The following is a 22,255-nucleotide window of genomic DNA, read 5'->3' on the forward strand; positions in this document are numbered from 1 at the left end:
TAATTATAATTTATAATTAAGAGATTATTTACTTAAGAAAACATTTAGGTTAAAGGCTTTAATTAGATCTGTTCCTGGATTATATTAAATAAAGATGTTAATTAAAATAAAAAAAAAAAAAAAAAAAAATTTTTCCTGGCGACTGGAGCACCAACATACTATCCAAGCGCAGTAAATCGAAGACCATCCTGTTTAGACTTTGCAATTTATCGCAACATTCCACACGACAAGCTAAGCATCAGAGACAGCTGGGACCTTGAATCGGACCACCTATCTCTCATCACTACATTAAAAACAGAAGCCATACAATGCACTCAACGTAGACAACTTCTTAGCAAACACACAAATGTAGCTGTTTTCAAGGAAGAACTATGTAGATCGATACGCCTTAACATTGAGCTCAACTCTGCTGCTGAGATTGACGACGCTGTAGACCTCTTCACTACCAACGTGACAAATGCGGCGAGGAGTGCAAACGTGTACACTGCAAACAATCATGGCAGAGCCCTCATACGCCACTCGAATAGAATTGACCCAAACATTGCAGAGATTCTAGTCCGTAAGAGAGCACTGAGAAGACGTTATATTCGAACGCACAGTCCTGAGGATAAAGCTCAATGGCATAGATGCGCCAGAGAGCTTCACGTTGCCATGGCTGAATTGAAAAATGCGCAATTCGAACATATGCTGACCAATATGGACTATTCTAATGATTCCATTTTTAATATGTGGTCCTTTACCAAAAAAGTAAAAAGAATGCCACAGAAAGTTACGCCTCTGAAGAACAGCAATGGTAACTGGTGTCGCTCCTTAGAAGAGCAAGTACAAACATTTGCGGAACACCTTGGCGACAGATTCACTGCGTTTAATTTCGCATCCGAGGAGGATATCAACAGAATAAACGAAATACTACAGCGCCCTTTCCAGATGCCACCTCCAATAAGACATATCCGTCTGGAAGAAGTCTCAAACATGATACGTACCCTCAAAAGTCGAAAGGCGCCAGGTCATGACCTAATAAGCAACGCAGTACTTAAAATCCTTCCCAAGAGAGCACTATTACTTATCACATTGATATTCAATGCGATACTTAGAGTGCAATACTTTCCCAAAAAATGGAAGAGTGCTAGAATCAGTATGATTCTAAAGCCAGGGAAACCGGAACAGGATCCATGCTCCTACCGGCCTATCAGCCTCCTGCCCTCTTTATCGAAGGTAATGGAAAGGCTGATAGCTTCCCGACTTATAATACACCTAGAAGACAATGATACTATCCCAATGCACCAATTCGGATTCAGAGCCGGCCACAGTACGATTGAGCAATTGCACCGTGTAGTCAATCACATCCTGAAGGCCTACGACAATAAAGAATACTGCAACGGCATCTTTCTTGACATACAACAGGCATTTGATAGAGTTTGGATCCCGGGACTACTAGCCAAAGTCAAAACAGCGCTGCCAGCCAACCTGTTTAAGCTCATCAGATCGTTTCTCACAAACAGAGATTTTTGCGTCCAGTCCAGAGACGCAATCTCTGCAAATGTTGCCATTACAGCTGGCGTTCCCCAAGGAAGCGTCTTAGGACCGCTACTGTACTCCATCTTTACAGCAGACATCCCCAAGCCAAGCTATGAAGAAATGACCTACGACAACAGCAAAATGCTGCTGGCCAGCTTCGCTGACGACGTCTGCTTTCTCAGCTCCTCGAACAGTGAGACCGAGTCTTCACAAACGCTGCAAACCTACCTCAACGAATTCGAGAAATGGGCCACGGCGAACAATATCAAAATCAACGAAAGCAAATGCGTAAACGTTTGCTTTACGTTACGCCGAAAAACAACTCCGGTGGTCCACATTAATAATGTGGACATAGAGCAAGCGACTAAGGCGAAATACCTAGGCCTCACACTGGACAAACGCCTAACCTTCCGAGAACATATTGCCAGAGTCGTCAAAATGTGCAACCTAAAGCGGAACCAATTATTCTGGATGCTAAACAAGAAAAGCAAACTATCTCTAAGATGCAAGCGGCACATTTATCAACAAATCATCGCACCAACTTGGAGATATGGAATCCAAATTTGGGGAGTGGCGGCTGCGTCCCACCGAAAACGTTTCCAAACCGTCCAGAACAAAACATTAAGACAAATCACTGGCTGTGAGTGGTTCGTTAGCGGCCAAACGCTTCACAATGACCTAAACCTGAGTCTTGTTGAAGACCAAATATCGTTCTTCTCAAGCAGGTACAACGACCGTCTAACTGCCCACCGTAATCGTCTAGCCCGGAGATTACAGGGGGCTATCCCAATTCGCAGGCTCAAAAGAAGACATTTTGGGCTGCTCCTAAGAGACTAATATGAATATATTATTTACTTGAAACTAGTCGTAATTTGATCTACTCCTATATACCAAGTTGAAAACTAATTATAATTTATAATTAAGAGATTATTTACTTAAGAAAACATTTAGGTTAAAGGCTTTAATTAGATCTGTTCCTGGATTATATTAAATAAAGATGTTAATTAAAAAAAAAAAAAAAAAAAAAAAAAAAAAAAAAAAAAAAAAAAAAAAAAAAAAAAAAGTGCCACTAATAAATCTAGAGGTAGGAAATGAAATCTCCAGAGGTTTAAAATAAAATCTCATCATAGGCCGCCCACAAGTATGCTACACAACTTTAACCCACCGAAATTTTCAGGAATTTCTCCACACTTATAAAGGTGTCTAAAGTTGTAGCTAAAACTAACATTCGCAGTGCCACTACAAATCTAAAGGTTGAAGTGAAATCTCCAGAGGTTTAAAATTGAATCTCATTGAAAGCTGCCCAAAAATAGGCTAAGACTAGCTTTCAACCCAGAAGACAGATTCACAAACGTCTCTACAGATTAGATAACACATATCAGATATCAAAAATGAGTCTACGATATATACAATCGAAGGGGTTTAAAATTACACACCAATCTTTAAAATGTATTTTGAATATCTGGTGGTTAGTGCAGCACTATGGGGGTAACACAAAAACAACTAGCGATTTCAAATCGCTAGGAAACTAAAAGTATGCAGTGGTATGGTAAAATATAATAATCTTGATTCGAAGATTTTATAATAAATGTATAATAACAATGATAATAATAATTAGTATTATATAATTTGAAAAACAACTTTTAGTTTAGTAGGAAAAGCATCCCTTGAACCCCTCGAATTTTTAAAATATTATTATATAGAGTATTAATAAACAACGTTTTCTTAAATTACAGAAGTACTTAACATTTTATTTAACATTCACTACTTTATTTTTGATTTACACGCACTTCGCTTGAAATATAGGAGAGTTTTCAAGTATTCTCTAGCTATCTTCAACCAGCACTGACTGTCGATGGGCTCGGGTGCTTGGGAGTGGATGCGAGCCATTGGTGACTACTGGCGGCGCTCCAACTCCCCCTGATCCTGCGCCCCCCACCCCCATCCGCCCACCTCCGAGTGCGCCGCATGTTGTGCAACTCTGCCCGGAGCTGTCATCTGTAATTCACCTTGGCAAGCATGTGAGACGCACACTCAGCGTCACTCCGCATCCGAAAGCCCCACCCCATTCCGCCCCCGGCCACGCCCCCCGCCCCGGGCGAACAGCTGTCAATGCTTGTTTACGGAGCAACAGAGACAGCTGTCACGCAGAAAAGCGAGACAGCGGCCAGGGTTCATCGAACCCGCCGAGTGGCAAATGAAATAAAAACTATGCAAGTACATGTATCTCATTTATATATTTCGTCAAACTAAAAAAAATTGGGGCGCATCATTCGCCTTAAAAGGCGAATTGCTCTAATTTACAATTAAAATGCACCCGTATTTGATATATATTTTGCTAGGATTTGAATCGCGATCGGATGTTCGTGTGGGCAACGAAATTGAACATTCGTTTTGTAAATGCAGCGCCTAAATGACTGATGTTGCGAAATTATACTGATAGCGTTTGAGTGATGGATGATTAAACGTAATTCGGGGTCTTTGAGCCTTTTGTTAACGCACGGCGATAGCCATTCGTGTGGAAATGGTCTGTGTTTTTGGTTGGTGGAAATGCTGAAAGTTTTTTCCCTATTTTCCCGGGTTTTTTGTGTCAGTTGCATGGCTGTAAGTGGCCACTAGCGCCGCTTGATGCGCTCGATGTATTTGGTTTTGTTCAGGGCCCGACTGCCCGCGTTGGGGTCCATCATGCGGTTCCAGTCCGTCTGGCCCACCACAAAGCCGATGGCTCGCATCTTCTCCTGCGAGCGCTTCTCCTCGATGTCCGCCCAACGGACCTGAAAAACATGGCAGCGATTTTAGAAAGTGACTTTTTGTGAGAAGCAAATGACCCTTGGAAACGTTTCTTCCATCCCATAAAATATTCTCCTACAACGATTGAACTATTTGGCATAAAGTCCTTCGCTTTACCGGAGAAGGATTGAAAAATACTAATTGGTGGAATTTAATTTATGGGAATAATCAGTGTAAACATTTTTTTAAAATATTGAAATGCATTTTTACAGTGAGTAATGATTACGGTCGATTTACGTGAATGCTGTATTGGCTTGTATAAATTTAATGTATAAATTTACTAGATCATAAAAACTTCTGTAATGCTAAGCTCTCTATAAGCGAAACATAGTGTAATGAGCTAAATTATTTACGTGACTTGGTTTTTAAACAATAAAAAAAAAAAAAACAAATAAAAACTACTCTTTTATATAATAAGCTGTAATATTAAAAAACAGAAAACTTCAAATAAAATCGTCCAGTACTCGAAGCCTCATGGGAGCAACAGAGACAGCAATACAGCTAGCTATCCTTTTCCCTTCCAGGTGAAAAACCTACAAAGAAACGTTTCCCCGCAAAGCTAGTCTCTACTCACGCGCTTCTTGCCGTTCGCGGAGGTCCTGGGTGGTTCCCAATCCTCCAGCTGCAGATAGTCGGCCATGCTGGTGCGGCGGCTCTGCATCAGGCGCTTGGTGCCATCCAAGCGGGCTGAAATGGTAGATTCGGTTGAGTCGGCGGCCAAAGCCAAAGCCAAAGCCAAGATGGCAGGGACTCACCCAGGTTCTCCTCGGTGGTGTCACATTCCCATTTGCTTTTCAGGAAGCCGCACTGCACGTGGAGCACGCGAAACGCAGAACGCACGATTGGGGTCCGGATTAAGTGGAGAGTGCAATGGGAGAATTTCAGGAAAATTTAGAGGAATATTTGCCGATACCCAGGCCCAAGGGCCACCAATCTCCTGCTTCTACGTACTAGCGACTGACTGGATTGATTCAGGGAGTATAATGTGATCAAATCAAAGGTTTAACTGAAATTTCAGTGCGGGACATTCCGAATACTTCACAAACACGTTCGTTTAAGGCAAATACTTTTAAGACACTATTTTAAAATAACATTAAAGTACTAGAACAAATTTCTGAGAACCAAAAACAAATAACATGAATACGTGAAAGGAGGATACTTTTAAAAGGATAAGGTACGGGAATAGTTTGAGGCAAATACTATGTTAGTATCACAGGGGTAACACGCGTTCATAAGCACACCTTTCGGGATGCAAGTACTCATAGTTTAACATGTTAACATTATAAGAGATGTGTATGCTACGACATTTGCATTTCAAATTGGACATCAGAGTGCCCAATCTGCCCTCAACCAGGCAGTAAACCCACTAGCCCCTTCCGTCTTGTGCCTCAAAATGAATCCAATCAGTCGATGCGATTACGGGTAACACTTACATCGTTGGAGGCGTCGCCGCTGTTGCTGTCGTCCGTCTCCTCGACGGCCGCATCCTCGGACGCCGCCGGTGCTCCGGCGGTCTCCCCGTCGTCGGCGCAGGCATTATCGTCCTGAAAGTGAGACGAAGCCGCCATAAATCAACAAAACATTCGCTTCAACCAGCTTGCAGAGTTGCCTTTACTTAAAGCTTAACGTAGGTTGTTCGTAAGTGTTTCTTAAGCTAGAGGTGTGACTAGAGGTGCACATAAATTGCAAGTCATAAAACGTATATATAGTAGGTATATATAGAGATTCGAATCCAGTGAAGAACTTAGTCTAGAATTGCGTTCGCATCGCGTTTTCAGTTTCTTGTTTTCGAAAGAACTTGGCCCGGCCAGGTCAGAATTTGAAGGTTTTCGCGTTCGCATCGATCGCTTAAAGAGTAATCACGACTAGAGTCGGAGCCTCCGGGCTGGCCACCGACCCACTGGCCAGTCCCAGAGCTCCGCCAGCTCCTCCACCAGCTCCTGTGCTCGGCGGCGACGTGGCCGCTCAGTGCATAGTTACCGTAGCCATGTCCTCCACATCCTCCATCTCGACCACGTTCTCGAGCAGCGTGCTCACGTCCAGCTTGATGTACTGCAGCGGTGTGTTGCACCAGTTGTCCAGCACCACCTGGATCTCGCTCTCGGTGCGCTGGTGTGAGTTCCTGCCCAGGCACGTCTCCAGATCGCAGTGCAGGTCCACGATGTAGGGCTGTGGCAAGAGAAACAAACACCTTTCTAATATCTTCGTTAGGAATACCGATTTGCATGACGCACCACAAAATTCGAGTCTTTGGCGTGGCAATAAAATTCGTTCAGCGTGCGCAGCGAGTTGTTGTTGCAGTCCACTATTATAAAATCGTACAGATTATCACTGAGCGTCTTCTTGAACGACTTGATAAGATATTGCATGTAGGTCTCCTCCATGGCGTCGTGGTACTCGTACAGGATCTCCTTTTTGGGTATCTGTAATCGAAGAACACTTTGAATACGCGTTTGATGACTTTCAGCTCTTAGCTCACCTTCTTGCCCGTCTTGGGACACTTCTCCACGTAGTCGTTCTCTATGATGAAGTAGTCATCTATGCTGAGTATACGCGGGTTGGCGCCGCCCATCTCCAGCTCCTTTTCCTTGATGAGGCGCGCCACATGCGACTTGCCGCAGCCCGGAGGACCGCGCAGAATGATACAGATGCGCTTGGGACGGGTCTGGCGACCGGGATTCAAGAGCACCTCGTCCACCGAGATGGTGTTGCGATTCTCGTTGGTGGGCACGCACATCTCCAGATGCGGAGCCGTCACTGGAGTGGGGATCTTCTCGTTGGCATTGGCTGCCGAGGGGAAAAGCGACAGGGTTGGCGGCGGCGGAGCCGATCTTTCCGTTCCGCCGCCAAATGGCCGGCCGGGAAAGGCACTGAACGGACTTTGGTTGAACTGCTCCGGGGCATTCCCCTGATTCCATCTGCCAATCGATGGCGGCGGTGGCAGTTCTTCGTTGTTATCCTCGCCATCCAGTGGGGTGAGATTGCTTTGGGGACAAGGTACCAAAATATTAGTTTAGTTTTTTCGAAAAACCTAAAGCTTGGGCCATCTCTGGCTCGACTTACTCTTCTCCATCGGAAATGTCCTCAAGATCATTGCCTTCATTCGCCGGGAACTCGTCGCCCTGGTCCTGGGACTCATCCTGTTGCTGTTGCTGCTGCTGCTGGGGGAAGAATCGTTGGCGGGATTAGAGACAAAAGTCGGCGCTTTCACTCCAATGACCACTCACCTCATCCTGTCCGGGATTCGAGGAGCTGCATTCGTCAAAGGAAACCGATTGCAACTGCTGTTGTTTCCTTTGCTGTTTGTTTCTTTTTTTATTCTTTCGCTTGCTGTTCGGGGCTCCTGGTCCTCCTCTGTTAGGGCCACCACCTGTCATTCCTTGACTCGGACCTCCTTCCCCCATTCCCATGCCCATTCCTCCTGGCATTCCCATGCGGTTCGGTCCCGACAACGAGGAGTGGCCATACTCGAAGGTCTTCACGGCTCTGAATTCCGGAATTCTGTCGGCGGGAGACGGGCCGGAAGGCCGTTCGATGGGGTTTCCATCGCCCGACTTGTGGCCGTAATCGATCACCCTGGCGGCCGGCTGGTTGTTGGAATAGTCGAACACCTTCATCGGTCGATAGATGGGCTCGTTTTGGTTGGGGAATGGTTGCTGCTGTTGCTCCGGCCTTTGGATTTCGAATTGTTTTTTTTGCGGGTGGAGGTGGCGGGTGGAACACACCGTGGGCGATTTTAGTATATAATTTGTTTCGTTACATTTGTTGGTTTTCGTTTTTTCAGTTGTTTTTGTTTTATTTATGTTTTGGATTTTTTGTTTTATAGTTTTAGGTTTGTTTAGAGGTTTTCAATGTTCAAAACCAAAAGAAAAACACTTGAACTTTTACTTGGGTTGAAATTTACTAAAATAGTTTTTGTTTTTTTGTGACGTGGCAGGGGATCGAGGGGCGGGTGCGCAATCTGCACGTCCCTCGGCCCAAAAATTGCAGACGAGCATAGAGATAAATGTGTGTATGTTGGCCCTAAACTTAGAATAGCAATGCAGTTTTGCTTGGGCGAAAGTAAAAACATACCTTCAAAGTTTAGCATATTTCCTAGAACTAAAACCTTATTCGAAAAATATTCTCATGATTTAAAAACCAGAAAAGTCGCACAAAGTATAAATCGGAAATTTTAAAAGTGCTTACTAAAACGATAGCGCGTTTTGAAGGATGTAAATACCTTTAATTAATATCAATTGTATAATTATAAATTGGTTTTGTAATGAAAGCGGACCACAATAGTTATATTAATCAAATTAAACACACAAATACGAAAACAATTTTGTATTATTTTGTTTCTAAAGATACTGCAATCGAAGCAAAAGATTTTTTTAATAAAAATCGGACAACAGTTATCGTTTATCTGTTTACATTTATTTATCGGACAAACATTTTTACTTTAATTTTAATCGGACATATGCGGACATACATAAGTAATTAAAAATGTTAAGGCAATTGATATCTTAAATCGGACAACAGTTATCGTTTATCTGTTTAAATTTATTTATCGGACAAACATTTTTACTTTTAATTTTAATCGGACACATGCGGACATACATAAGTAATTAAAAATGTTAAGGAAATTGATATCTTAATTTTATAGATCCCCAAAGTAGGTAAATGCATTGATTTATGATATTAGTACCCCAAAATCGGACAAAGCAAAAAACGGACAGATAAAAATTGTGTTTAAATCAAAACCTTATAAACTGCATTTCTCAAGTTAAATAAGGCCTTATTGGTTTGCTAAACAAATACCAATAGCAAATATCAGTAAAAAAAAAAGAAACACTTTTTTTCATTATATTTAAAGCAGATCTGGGTACATAATTTCGAAAGTCTTATAAATACTTAAATACTAACCAGAACCAGCGTTTAGCGATCGGAAATAGTAAGAGTGTCATGGAAAATAACAAAAGATCAACACGCAGACGGACAAATCGAACACTTTCGATGGATCGTTTATATGGTATAGTTCACTTTCCCCCAATAATATTACTCTTCGTTTTATCTTCCTTTATTGATATTAATTTCATGGTATATTTTTAACATATACGACTTATATAACTTCGCGCTATAAAAGTGTTATAATTTCCACCAAACAAGACGTAATCGTTGCTTTCAAAATCAGGAAAAATAACTGGGAAAATTACGTAATCGCTTCGAATTGCAAAAAATAAAACTAGGAAAAAGGTTAAAGAGGTCAAGAATTGGGCGATTTTCGGTGTTACAGCGAAATATCGGATAAAAAAGTAAAACTCATTTCAAATTTCGAGCAGCAAAATTAGTCCCAGTACGCGTTGTTTTTCGACTTCATGTTCGTTCTCTGTGGATCTGGCAGATGTGTGTGTCCTTAATTTCTAAACATAGGTCTTTTCTGGCTTCTGGACCCTGCGATCTGATATCGGATTACGGATATATTTTTTCAGAGGGGCCGCCCCCAAAAAACTGTCTCCCAATCAGATCCCGGATTCGAGAGTTCAGAGCTCAGTTCCTGCGCTGCTGCTGTCGCTGCCGGAGCATTTACCGCCCCCTTTTCTTGCTGCTCAGACAATGGATCGGATCAGACACACAGATCGGTGGGTGTACGTATATACAAGGGCGTACATATATCATGTATGTAGCGGGCATCGCCAACCATGAACACCAGCGGGTTTGTTGGGTTTTAGCATTTTTAAATTATACGTTTTTTCAGTTTGTATCAGTATTGCATAGAAGTAGAAGAGAAGAAGAAAAACGGGGTTGGAATCGAAATTCCAGCATTAACGATAACCAGAAACAGGCCTGCGCAAGTTAACTACGTAAAATTGGATGAATCATACAGATAGAGCAATAGAAAGGGACAACGTGTGGGAAAGGGGGATTGAGCGGAGCGAACTCCGAGGCTTCTTTCCAGGAAGGTGTTTCGTGGGCATGAGCTCGCACTCGATCGGAATTGTAGGGAAACATCGAAGTACCACTTCACAACCAGGCAAAGCGAGCTGCTTCAAAGGAGCACCTCCTTCTCGAACTGCACCAGCAGCAAAGTCGGACGAACATAGGTCTATAGCACAGTCGTTTCGAAAAGTTGTATGGTTCCCTTGTAACCTGGGTGTATGTAGCACCTGCCATGCACCGAAGCAAGTCAGAGAAATGTCTGCTAACATCAGCCCTGGTTAAGTTTCACCCCATTGCTGCATAGCTAACGCATTTGCAGACCATACGAGCCGCAGATCTTACAAGATAATGCCGCCACTCTTCAGACAATCAGACAATGACATGGATTCCAAAAGAGTGTAAAGGGGGAAGAGTCTTCCCCCTTTCCCCCGTTTTTGTCAAGACAACGTTCCATACAGAGGCATTACATATACGTGTTGAGAAACGATTTGATCGAGGTGAAGAGCTTATAAACGGACTAGGACACATACCCGTCGTTCCAGTGCTTCCGGCTGTTCGGTCCTCCTTGGTTTCCGCCGAAGCTGTTGCGGTTCGGGAAATTCCTGGGCCCTCTTGGTGGCCCTGCGCCAAGGTCATCGTCGCCGAAGCCGGGACCTGGTGCTCCGCCCTGCCGGCGGAAGGGGTTATCACTGTTTGGTCCGCCGTTGTTGAATCCCCGCGGTCCAGGTGGTCCGCAAGGTCCGAAGTTGGGTCCTGGGCCGCCGAACGGAGGGCCTCCGAAGTCGTCGCGCCGCGGACCACCGAAGGGACCGCCGTGTCCACGAGGTCCGAAGTTACGTGGACCGGGACCCGGTCCAAAGTTCGGGCCAAAGTTGGGCCCGAAATTGGGGCCATTGTGTCTGAAGTTGGGGCCGAACGGTGGTCCTCCTGGTCCCCCGGGACCATTGGGTCCGAAAGGCGGTCCCCCGGGACCAAAGTTGGGCCCGAAGTTGGGTCCCCGTGGTCCTGGGCCGTTGGGTCCGAAGTTCCTGCCTGGTGGCCCAAAGCCGGGGCCAGGGCCGGTGCCGGGCCCGTTGCCTTCAAAGTCGATGAAGTTGCTGCCCGGCACTTGGTTCGATCCGAAGTTGTCGAAGCGCTGCATGTCGTTGGAGCCCGGTCCAGGTCCGGAATTTGGACGAGACCGAGCGCTGGGGCCGCCGGCTCCCGGGCCGCCACCCTGAGCGTGCCCGGGACCAAAGCCACCGGGTGGTCCCCTGTTGTCCGGCATCTCACTGCCACCGGGACTCATCGAGTCGCGGGAATCCTGCGACTTGTTGTCGTTGCCGCCGTTCTTCTTGCGCTGCCACTCGGCGAAGGACAGCGGACGACCATCCGATCCCGTTTCCTGATTCTGATCCTGCTCATGCTGCTGCTGGGGTTCCTGGCGATCGCGCTGCTCGCGCTCCTGGACATTGGCCACCGCCTGGGTGAGATTGTTGAGGAAGTTCGGGTCCTTCAGGGCATTGCTCAGCGATTCGTTGCTCTTGCTGGCGGTCGCGGGTCCCGACTGGTTAGCGGTGGCGGCAGGCGCTTCTGCTTGCTCCGAGTCCCCGAGCCCCACATCGAAGACCGAGGCCGAGTTCTTGCCACTGCCATCGGCCACCAAATCCAGACCCGGGATGCCATCGCTCTTCTTGAAGATGCTGCCCATGGGCGTGTCGGTAGCCGGCTGTTCGTCCTCTTCCTCGTCGTCGTCGTCGTCCAGGGAAATCGTGAATATGGGCTCCTCCTTGACCTGCTTGGCAGGAGTTGGGGCAGGATCAGGCGCAGGCGCTTGTCGCCGCTTGCCGAGGTTGGTGGAGATCGGAGGAGGCTGCGTTGGCGGAGCCACCGGCGGGGCAGGAGCCACTGGTGGAGCTGGAGTCGGAGCTGGAACTTCGGGCGGCGGTAGGGAGGCCGGATGAACGGAACCAATCAGTGGAGCTGGTGGGGGAGCTGGTACTGCTGGCTTCTGGGGTCCAATTGGAGGTCCCGGTGGCTTGGCTTGGTTGCCCTTGCCCGGCTCGGGGCCTGGCTGCTGGTCCAACTTCTCCTGGATGGCTTTCTGGGCGGTTTGGTATTGGCTCTGTACTCCTGGCGGTGGGCCATGGTTGCCCCTGAATCCGGGAGCTCCGGCGCGTTTCTCATTCGCAAAACCACCCGGATGTCCTGGTTGTCTATTGCCCTGTCCGAATGGGGGTCCTCTATCCTGGTCACCGTAATTGGGTCCAGGGCCTGGTCCCGGTGCGGGTGGTCCCTGGTCAGGGTAATTGCCTTGGCCTGCGAATGGATCCTCATTGGACTCCTGCTCCTCGGGCTGGGATGCTCCGGCGGCTGCAGCTTCTTTCGGTATGTCTGTGGCCGAGCCCGGTCCTGTCGAGCCACCCATCTGCTGCTGGCGACGGCGGCGCATCTGCTCCCTTCGCTCGGCAATGCGACGGCGCTGCTTCTCGAACTCCTCCTCATAGCGGCGGTACTCATCGCGGTCCGGATGATTGGCATTGGCCCGCTTCCAGTCCTCGAACTGCTGCTCCCACTGGTCGAACAGGCGGTCGAAGCTGGCCTCGTCCAGGTCGGAAGCCTGCTGTTGGTTGCGGTTCTGGTTTTGATTTTTCAATTGGGACTGATGTTGGTAGGGGGCATTCTGCTGGTTGAAGCTGTTCCGCTGGTTGAAACTGCCACGGTTTTGGTTGAAACCTCCGGGACCAGAATCGCCACTGCCTCCTCCGCCGCCCCTCTCATCGGAGTACCCCTGATTTTGGTTTTGGTTGCGATTTGTGTCCCAACGATTGCTCTGGCGGCGATTGTTGTTATTGAAGCTATTACTATTGCTATTGCCAAAGTTGTCCGGCCCTGATCCTCCTGCGCCCCGACCTCCAAAGCTGTCTGAGCCTCCGCCTCTGCCGCCATAGTTGCCTGTTCCTCCGCTGCCAAAGTTGCTTCCTCCTCCGCTGCCAAAGTTGCCGCCTCCTCCTCCTTGATCCTGGTTATTGTAACTATTGCCATAGTTGCCCTGGTAGTTGCCTGTTCGCTGGCCAAAGTTGTTGCCATTGCCAGACGGCTGATCCTGGTCATAGTCGGACTGCGAGTTCTTGCTAAATGGATTCTGATTGCGCACGGCATTCTGGTTTTGGTTGTTGCCGCCGTCTCCACCTCCCTGCTCGTCTGGTGGCCCCCAGTTCTTTCGATTGTTCTGGAATTGGTTCGGCTTGTTATTCCGCATCTGTGGTCCGTCCATGTCGGAGTTGTTGCTCTGCCAGCGGTTCTGGCGCGAAATCGGATTATCCTGCTGCTGGTCGTTCAAGCTCGGCGGTGGTCCGCTCATCCAGCGATTCTGGCTCGCATCGCTGGGTGGGGGTCCGCTCATCCAGCGATTCTGTTGCTGATCCCCGCCCGACTGCGTTTGGTTGGAGGGCCCGTCCCAACGGCGATTGTTGCTGTCACCGCTGTTGCTGTTGGCCTGTGGCGGTCCATTCCAGCGATTGTTCATGTCATTCTGTAGTGGCGGACCATCCCAGCGACCTGCTTGCCCGGAATTATCGGACGGCGGTGCACTGGTTTCCCAGGGCGGACGGCAGTTGTTGCTGCCTCCGCCACCGCGTTGGTTGTTGTTTCCCCACTGGTTGTCCATGTTATTCTGCTGCTGATGCGGTGGTGGCGGTCTCTGCAGCGAGGGCGGCGGCTGCTGGAGGTTGGGGTAGCCCTGGTTGTCTGGTCCGCCGCTGTTGTAGTTCATGTGGTTCACTTGCCCGCCATATCTGTTGGGCGGCGGCTGCTGCATGGTCGGCGGTCCAGCCGACCACATGCCTCGGTTGTCATTGCCTTGACCCTGCTGGTTGTAGCCGCCCTTCTGGGGTGGCGGCGGCGGCGGCTGGTTGTACAACTGCGGCTGGGCCATGATCTTTCCGGGCAGCGGTGGCGCGCCCAGCACGGGATTCGGCGTGGTGGAAGGAGCCGGCGAAGCCGGGACGGCCTGGTAATAGTTCTGGGCCACGGGATAGGCCTGTGGGCCAGGTGCGGCGACCACCGCGGGGGTGGGAACTGGCGAGGGAGCAGCTGCCACGGGCGCGGGGACGCCCTGGATACCTGTAGTCGTGGCCACGGCGGCGGCAGCGGCCATTTCACGCTTGTACTGGGGGCAGGATGGAGTAGAGATGGAGTAGAGTTAGGTTGTGCCAGATGGCAGGGATCAAAACAGACTCACCTGCTCGCCGTACTGGGCATGCCATTTGGCGTACTCCGCCTGGTAGGTCTGCCACTGGTGCCAGTGGTGCTGCAGGGCGTACTGCTGCTCCGGGGTCATGGCCGCGTACTGGGCGGCGGTGTACTGCTCATAGGGGTTGCCGGCCCCCGCGCCCTCCGCCGCCGCCTGTCCGCTGACATAGGGGTTGAAGGCTGCGCCCGCAGCGGCGGCGGTGGATGGGGTACTGCTGCTGTCGTTCTGGGCAGCCGCTCCAGCTGCTCCTCCCGCGGAGACCCCGTCCGCCGGGGGCGGCGGTGGCGGGGCGTCGGGCAGTGGTGGCGGCACCGACGGCTGCGGAGGGGGTGCGCCCATGGGAGCCGCCGCGGCGGTGGCGTTCTGCCAATGGATCCACATTCTGCGGATTCCTCGACGCTCTGGTCGCGCTCTGCCGGTCGCTCACTCGGCCGGTCCGCTGCACTGCGTTTTCACTGTCCGGCGGAAAGGTCGATCCCTTGCGTTTAATTCGAGCGCTTCACAAAATATCCGAAATATACTTGCAAAGGGGTCGAAAAAAATTCACTTCGCCATTTTTGGCTTGAAAACTAGGGGTGGCACTGGCCGCTGTCAGGGCTTATCGATAGCCAGGCACCCTCGCCGACTATCGAAAGGGATTTTGTTCGGGACTTTGGAAAGGCCTATTGGGTTTTTTCAATTTAGTTAGGACTTTTGTTACATTTATATATCAGAACCACAGCAGTATTAAAAAAAAAAACTTTCAAATTATATTAATATATTATTGTTATTATAATTTCCAGTGAGTAGAGCTGTTCACGCAGTTTCCTTATCCAGTCACATCGTGTGAATAAAAGATAACATGTTTTAAGTGGCTCCATTAAATAACATGTTATCAATAAAAACAATTAAATTAAGTTTCGAGCGTTTTTAAGAGTCACTTTTGTAGCTCTTTCTAAAATGTAGCTCCATCCAAAATAAGATTGGGGTCAATAGTTTTGTAATATGTACGAAAATTTTTGAATATATTATTATTATTATAATTTCCAGTGAGTAGAGCTTTTCACGCAATTTCCTTGGCTGTGAGCACATCATGTTAATGGAAGATAACATGTTTTAAGTGGCTCCATTAAATAACATGGTATCAATAAAAAAGTAAGTTTAAATTAAGTTTCGAGCGTTTTTAGTCATTTTTGTAGCTCCTTCTAAAATGTGTTGAAAGGGGTAACAAGCAAATTGACTGTGGTTAAGATTGGGGTTAATAGTCTTGTAATATGTGCGACAAGACGAATTGGATAAGAATTTTCTCAACACTCAAATTGCAATATATAATATTTCGTGGCAAAAACTCTTCCACTCATCGCGTGACAACGATATACGTAAGCGATAGCAAGGGAAGGATATCGGCAGCTATCGCCATCACTAACAAACTTCCAACACGTGCTGAATTGTTTTTTTTGGTGCCTTGTTTTTCATGTGAGCATCACCCCGAAAATGGCCGAGACGAGCAAGAAGATCAAGTTCCTGGTGGCGGACACCACCGCCTTCATCAACGCCGTGCCCCTGAACGTAAGTCACCCGCTGTTCCATAGAGAACCCCTCTGAAACCCAGAACCAATCCCCTCCAGGAATACGCGGAGCAGGTGCTCACCGTGCCGGACGTGGTGGCCGAGGTGCGCAACAAGCGCCAGATCCGTCGCCTCTGCGTCCTGCCCTTCGACCTCCAGGTGCGCGAGCCGCGCCCCGAGAGCATCAAACACTGCGTGGAGTTCGCCAAGCGGACGGGCGACTATGCGAGTCTCTCGGGGATCGATCTGAAGGTCATCGCGCTCACATACGAGCTGGAGGCGGACACCGTGGGCACCGACCACCTGCGCACGGAGCCCGTGATGGCCCAGACCATTGCCTCCAAGGAGAAGCCCGAGGAAATGCAGGATGCCAGCAACAAGAGGCTGGTGGGCTGGTACATGCCCGAGGGAGAGGAGGAGGACTCCGAGGAGGAGGATGAGGACTCCCAGGAGGAGCAGGAGGAGGCGGTTGGCGCAGAGGAGGAGCCGGCAGGCGAGGACAGTGTGAAAGCCGCCATCGAAGCTCAGCTGGCTGGCAAGGAAACCCTGCCCAGCCAGCCACTCGCAGCCGAGGAGGATCTCGAACAGGAGCCCAGTCAGGAGGAGCTGGACAAGCTGTTCGAGCAGCTGAAGTGCGCCCCCAGCGCCGAGGAGGAGCAGGAGCTGTCGGAGCTGCTGGTTTCCCAGCCGGCCGAGGAGGAGGATGCAGAGGAGGCCGAGCCACAGGCAGCGCAAAGCCAAAACCTCGAAGAGGAGGTGGGCGACGACGGCTGGATCACGCACTCGAACATCAAGAAGGCCAAGAAAGCGCTGGAGGGCAAGGTGGAGACCAACGAGGTGCCGCCCGTGGCCTGCATGACCACCGACTACGCCCTGCAGAACGTGCTCAAGCAGCTCAATCTCCACCTGGCCGCCCTGAACGGCCGGATCATCAAGCAGCTGCGCACCTACATACTGCGGTGCTACGCCTGCTACAAGACCACCAGCATCATGACCAAGGTCTTCTGCCCCAACTGCGGCAACAAGACGCTCAAGCGGGTGGCCGTCAGTCTGGACGAGAACGGGCGCCAGGTGATACACATCAACACGCGCCGGCCGCTCACGAACAAGTACAAGAACCAGAGCCTGCCGCGCTTCCAGGGCGGCAAGCACTCGCGCAACCCCATCCTGTTCGAGGACCAGCCCATGCCCCGCCAGATGCCGTCGCGCGTGGCCAAGACCAAAACGAACGCCCTGGACCAGGACTACACCGCCGGCTTCTCGCCCTTCGTGCTGCGCGACGTGGACTCCAAGTCGGCCATGCTGCGCTCCAAGGGCAACCTCAAGGAGTGGGCGAGGAACAACAACTTCGAGGAGGACCGCCGGCGCAAGAACTACAATCGCCTCTACAAGTAGATGCGCTGGACCAGCGCTTTGGCAACCTTCTAATCGTAGGCTCTATATAATATGTAATATATAAAGTAAAACAAGGGGAACCCAAATCTTTAGACGAAAAATGTACAGTCCAGGGCACTACTAGCCAGAGAAGCCTTTAAATATTTATAAACACCTTTGTATGGAAATATATAGTTTTTAGGAACGTACGGAACTGTTCTTGATTGCAACGAGAAAACTTACTCCTTGGTTTTATGGGTAAATGCTTTATTTATATATTTGGCCCCACCACCTTCTCCAGTCACTTTTCAAACCCACTTTCCGTCTCGGAAGCATGAAAAGCGGCTTGGAACCGCAGATTTGGATTGGAGATCACAGCTTGACGCACAGCTCGTTGCCCGGGTACTGGGGCAGATCCAGCCCGTACTTGCTCTGCAGCGCCGGGGGCACGAATCTGCCGCCCAGGTAGTGGTGTGCTCCGCGGAACTGGCGGGCACACAGCTTCGGGGCCGTCAGGGAAATGAGCAGAGCCGGCTCCAGGTCGCACTCGGTCAGCTTGCCCTTCTCCACGTCCCAGCCGCTGGGGATGTCCACGCTGCAAAGGGGTGCGACGTTAGTTTTGGATAGCGTATGCGAATGATCTGCTGGTTGGACCCCGGCCAATCCCACCTGGCAACCGGCAGCTGGGTCTGCTGCAGCAGCTCCACGACGGCGACGAAGTCCGCCCGGACCGGCGGCTTGAAGCTGAAGCCGAAGAGGGCGTCCAGGATGAGGTCGTAGTCGCAGGCCGCCCCCTCCACCGAGGGGCACTCCGCCAGGCTGGGGATCTCCATCCGGCGGCACTGGTGGCTGAGGTTCTCGAAGAGCGCCTTGGCCGTGGGCTTGGGGTAGTAGATGGTGGGCGTGTAGCCCATCAGGGCGAGGTGCCGGGCGGCCACCAGGCCATCGCCCCCGTTGTTCCCGGGGCCGCAGCAGACGAGGATGCGCGGGTGCTTCTCCGCCGGAAAGCACTTGGCCACCGCGTGGGCGCAGCTCAGGCCGGCCAGCTCCATCAGCTGGTCCACGCTGAACCTGTACTCGGTGAACAGCTCCTGGTCCACGTCGATGGCCTCCTTTTGGTTCAGGTACTTCAAGCCCATCGCTTTGCCGGCGTAGAATCGCTTGGTTTCCGAAGGGTCCCTCGGTTGTCGTCTGGTTTCTGGGTGTCTGAGTGGGTGGCAGGTCCGGGGAATGCCCCTCAAGGAAGCTCCGAGTCGCCGATAGAGCAGGCTCATAAAGTCCAACTGCAATTTGGGGTACTTCCCTGGGGAAATAGGTTTTAAAAATCTTTTTCGTCTCGGAAAAGGTGGAAAGTTCTGGCGGAGTTGCCAGATGTCAGGCAGGGAGCTGAACGGCGGGAGGGTGTCCCCGCTTGCTTAGCCATGACACACTCTCGACATTTTTATACCAGCCAAATACCGAAAAAATACCACGCATCGATAGGCACCGTCACCGATAGGCATTACGTGGCGAACGTAAGCGAGCGTAATCCAACGTAGTGTCAGTAAAAAGGGAGATGGCAACAACGTAAGTGTGAAAAGCGAGACGGAAGACTTGTTGGTTGCCAGTGTTACCAGAGCCGTGAAAGCACGATTTACCAGCGAAGCCAGCCAGAAAGGCGAACGCCCTACGTTTCGAACGAAAACCCCGAAAAGTACGGTCATGCGCGCAACAGTCGTGTTTTTGTTTTGATCGTCGATCGCGGCGGTGCGTCGCTCCTCCGTTTCCCGTGTTCCGTGTGGTCCGTCGGTTTCTCGTTGCCCTCGTTGTTTTCGGTGCTCGGTGCTCGGTCCGCTCTGTTTTCGCTTTTTTTTCTGTGCCGCGGGTTGCACGCGCAGCAACAAATTACAATTACAAGCCCAGGTGCAGTGCAGCGCTGCGACGGAGACGGGGCAGCGCAGGCGCAACAGCGGAGCAACGGTAAATGTCGACAAGCTTGTGCAAGTTGCGCGCGCTCGCAGGTGTTTGTTTCTAGCCCGCCTTTTGCGCCAATCATCACTTTTTCAGAACACTGCAATGCAGACATTCCCCAAAAATTATATAAAAACAATGCATATTATCGCACAAAGTGTACTGCAATATCGCAAACTAACGAAAACCAGTTGCTAAACACCAAAATATGCAACTGCAAGTCTTGTAAATTGTGAAGAAGTCCCCCCACTGTTTTGTTTGCCTTTTTTTTCGGTTGTTTCTGAGTGTTTTTGGCCTTTTATTTCAAGAATCAAATGGAACTGGATCCCGCCCCAGCGCGCAGTTGACTGGAATCGCACTCCTCTGGAAGTGAGGTAAGTTCCTGCTCGTGCTCGCTTATGATGCGACACGTTCGCCGAGAACTTTCACTGCTTTTTGTGCATGCCTGAGCAAGCTCGGACAGAGGTTCGTGGAGGGGCTTGGGATTTGAACCAGCAATTACGTCTCGATTTGGCCCGGCTTTGGGTTTCTTTTCCCGGTTTGGTCTAGGCGGCTGGAAATTTCCGGATTGCTGTTTCTGTGTCGTTACCTGCCACCCACCCGCCGATGATCCGTTTGCCACCTCTGCACTTGGAGAAATTGGTTGTAATGTTGTTCCCTTATACACGGCCGACTGGCAGTGTTTTCCCCTTGTCCAAGTGACGCGCTCACTTCGCCCTGGGAATTTCGACGCACTTCTCCCCGTTCCCCTCCCCTCTTCCGCTGCTGATGCAAATTTCGGCTCCCTGCAGCAGGTTTGTTGCCTCCGCAAGGGCGAGCAGGTAGGGCGAAGGCGAGGGCAGGAGGTGAGCCGAGGGACGCCAGGTAGGCGCGGGGAAGCAGCAGCTGCTCGCACAGTTCACCTTCGCCTTCCCTCCACTGCTTCTTCTTGCCGCTTCCTGCGCAGACAGTGGGCCACACCCGGAGTTTACTGCTCAAATGCGCACATGCTGGGAGGCTCTAGCCAGTATTATGTGCGATGCGGATTGATTGTATTCAGTTCAAAGTGTACTCGCAGAATGTTAAATTAATGTATTAAAATGCCGGGTAAAATGTAAATATTAAATTATATTATATTAATATTAAATGTAAAATATTATGAATACACTTTGCATTTAACAACTGCGACTTGCCTAACTTGTTGGCACAACAGTTAGAATCTTACCTTAAATTTGCACTCTGGATTTCCCGAAAAGTACCTACTTATGCACCCGAGCTCTATGCGGTTCTTCTGCTTTTCAATGTTCTGCGCACTGCACTTCCGACCCACTGTGCCACTTTGGCGGGGCTGATTACCTGGTTCGCCGCGATTCGCCGCTCGTCTTTTGTTGCTGTAGTTATTGTTGTCCGCAGCAGCTTGCCTCTACTGCTGAGCTGCGTCTCGCAGGCGGTTTTCCTTTGCCCTCTCTGCCTTTGGAGGCACCATGGTGTCCGCTTGCCAGTGCGTTTTGTAGGGCTTCTCTCCTCCCTGGCCAAAACAAGAAGCCGAAGGGGCGGGGGAGGGGGAAGGACCAGCTGCAGTTGGCCTTCGGCTGAACTTTGACTCCAGCTCGGTCGCAAGTCGAAGTGCGTTTCAGTGTGTCAGCCAGAGCCAATTGAAAAGCTACTCAGGTGCACTGCGAGAAACGAGGCAGCGGAACAACAGAGGTGCTGGTTTTTTGGGGATCTGAATAAGAAGAGGGGGTATCTTTTACGTGTATCTCAAAATTGCATACGCTAATTTAGTAACCAAAAATATTTACATAGCATCCTTACGCAAAGAAAAGTACATCACCTCGGTGCGCCGCATTGGAGAAAGGAGAAAGAGACGGCTGCTTGGCGAAGGAAAGAGACGGCGGCGGGCTTATCGCACTCACTTGAGCTGGAAAAATGGGAATGGAAGCGAAAGTGGAGCTGATAAGCGGAAACGGGTGACAAGTTGAATGGGTTGCACAGCCACATAGGTTGGTGGAGGAGGAGAAAGGGCCCGGGGGAGAGGGGCCAAGCTTGGTCACCAGCTCTTTCATGGATATCCAGGCTGGATTTTACTTCCCTCCTGGAAGAATAGGAGAAATCTAATCATAAATGGTTTTTTTAATTAAATTAAATTATCTTAAAAAGAGTTATTAACAGTGCAGGGGCTAATTTTTACTACTAGAACAGCATTTCGGCATACCTAGACACATTTTTAAGGATATACAGAGGGTTGGTAAGGCACCCTTTCCCTGTCCAGAAGATCCCCCTAAGGGGTACCAGCCTCTCTGCCTCTGCTGGTGGACCTTTGACCTTGATGGCGGCCGCCGAGTGAGTGCCTCAATCGCTGGTGCTCGACAACCGCGATCGCGCCTGGCGCCCATCGAAGTCTTTCACCTCATGTAATGCCGCCTGCGGCAGGGGCCAGAGGCCAGCAGATACTGATAAGTTAGTGTTTCAACAAAGCGCAATCGGGGGCAGGAAAGCACTGCGTTGCCAGGTTTTTCGGGCGCGGATCGGGGCAATCCCCCGGCATTTGGTGGGCCTATCTTCTGCGGCTTGGAGCGCGGCTTGGCGGCAGGTAGGCAGGCACTACAGGGCCAGAACGAGCATTTGAGGGCAGATACACGAGCACACAGGTACAAAACACGAAACGCGGACAAGCAAACAAGCAAATTCAGCGGGGAGTGCTACAAACCGGCATGAAAATGCCAGAAAACACAACGAAATATAATAAAACAGGGCTTTAGAGGCCACGAAGTGTGCCTGCTCTTAATTTTAATTTAAATAAAACTATCAGCCGATAGACTATAATGCTAGGGACTAAACTGTTCAATTTCTAAATCAAGCTAAATTAGGGCGTGCTTCTTTTTGACAAGTACTTTCTTTCCTATCTATAGGTCGGCGATAGGAACTCGCTATACTTATTTTT

General features: G+C 49.8%; 4 protein-coding genes across 10 annotated transcripts in view; 2 read left to right on the plus strand and 2 right to left on the minus strand.

Annotated features, from left to right (window-relative positions):
• Positions 1-3,736: 3,736 nt before the first annotated feature.
• LOC108027563 (trithorax group protein osa) lies at positions 3,737-15,037 on the minus strand. 5 transcript variants are annotated; one of them, XM_044092885.2, is made up of 11 exons: positions 14,450-15,037; positions 10,758-14,377; positions 7,536-7,980; positions 7,372-7,466; positions 6,788-7,292; positions 6,543-6,731; positions 6,289-6,477; positions 5,742-5,852; positions 5,064-5,115; positions 4,883-4,995; positions 3,737-4,292 (listed from the first exon to the last, which is right to left on the minus strand). In XM_044092885.2, exons 1-11 carry the CDS (start codon positions 14,840-14,842, stop codon positions 4,134-4,136), a joined length of 5,871 nt encoding a protein of 1,956 aa, XP_043948820.1. In that variant the 5' UTR covers positions 14,843-15,037; the 3' UTR covers positions 3,737-4,133. The 5 variants fall into 5 exon arrangements, with proteins under 5 accessions (XP_043948820.1, XP_016954532.1, XP_016954531.1 ...); XM_017099043.3 differs by having other exon boundaries at positions 7,372-7,469; XM_017099042.3 differs by having other exon boundaries at positions 7,372-7,472.
• Positions 15,038-15,830: 793 nt separating this feature from the next.
• LOC108027601 (RNA-binding protein NOB1) lies at positions 15,831-17,591 on the plus strand. Its single transcript, XM_017099122.3, has 2 exons — positions 15,831-16,009; positions 16,069-17,591. The coding sequence occupies exons 1-2, from the start codon at positions 15,935-15,937 to the stop codon at positions 17,401-17,403; spliced, it is 1,410 nt and encodes a 469-aa protein (XP_016954611.1). The 5' UTR covers positions 15,831-15,934; the 3' UTR covers positions 17,404-17,591.
• Positions 17,592-17,628: 37 nt separating this feature from the next.
• On the minus strand, positions 17,629-18,777 carry LOC108027600 (NAD(P)H-hydrate epimerase). Its single transcript, XM_017099121.3, has 2 exons — positions 18,052-18,777; positions 17,629-17,977 (listed from the first exon to the last, which is right to left on the minus strand). Exons 1-2 carry the CDS (start codon positions 18,654-18,656, stop codon positions 17,755-17,757), a joined length of 828 nt encoding a protein of 275 aa, XP_016954610.1. The 5' UTR covers positions 18,657-18,777; the 3' UTR covers positions 17,629-17,754.
• A 255-nt stretch (positions 18,778-19,032) lies between these two features.
• Positions 19,033-22,255, plus strand: part of LOC108027610 (uncharacterized) — a 56,633-nt gene continuing 53,410 nt past the window's right edge. For 2 of the 3 annotated variants that reach the window (XM_044093732.2, XM_017099131.3), the window contains exons 1-2: positions 19,043-19,341; positions 19,641-19,706. The gene's annotated coding sequence lies outside the window, so the exon portion shown is untranslated. Of the gene's footprint in view, positions 19,342-19,640; positions 19,707-22,255 lie in introns of all 3 variants that reach the window. The other variant, XM_044093733.2, reaches the window with a different exon arrangement.

The sequence above is a fragment of the Drosophila biarmipes genome, chromosome X, assembly GCF_025231255.1.
Source record: "Drosophila biarmipes strain raj3 chromosome X, RU_DBia_V1.1, whole genome shotgun sequence".
NCBI lineage: Eukaryota > Metazoa > Arthropoda > Insecta > Diptera > Drosophilidae > Drosophila > Drosophila biarmipes.

Excerpts from the sequence above, each read along its gene's own strand:
- LOC108027600 (XM_017099121.3), bottom strand. The coding sequence starts at position 18,656 with ATGAGCCTGCTCTATCGGCGACTCGGAGCTTCCTTGAGGGGCATTCCC. Across the intron at positions 17,978-18,051 it reads ACCCAGCTGCCGGTTGCCAG|CGTGGACATCCCCAGCGGCT; the intron begins GTGGGATTGGCC and ends ACCCCTTTGCAG.
- LOC108027601 (XM_017099122.3), top strand. The coding sequence starts at position 15,935 with ATGGCCGAGACGAGCAAGAAGATCAAGTTCCTGGTGGCGGACACCACC. Across the intron at positions 16,010-16,068 it reads TCAACGCCGTGCCCCTGAAC|GAATACGCGGAGCAGGTGCT; the intron begins GTAAGTCACCCG and ends AATCCCCTCCAG.
- LOC108027563 (XM_017099042.3), bottom strand. The coding sequence starts at position 14,842 with ATGTGGATCCATTGGCAGAACGCCACCGCCGCGGCGGCTCCCATGGGC. Across the intron at positions 7,981-10,757 it reads CGGAAGCACTGGAACGACGG|GCCGGAGCAACAGCAGCAAC; the intron begins GTATGTGTCCTA and ends CGAAATCCAAAG. Across the intron at positions 6,478-6,542 it reads CCAAAGACTCGAATTTTGTG|CCCTACATCGTGGACCTGCA; the intron begins GTGCGTCATGCA and ends CTCTTGCCACAG.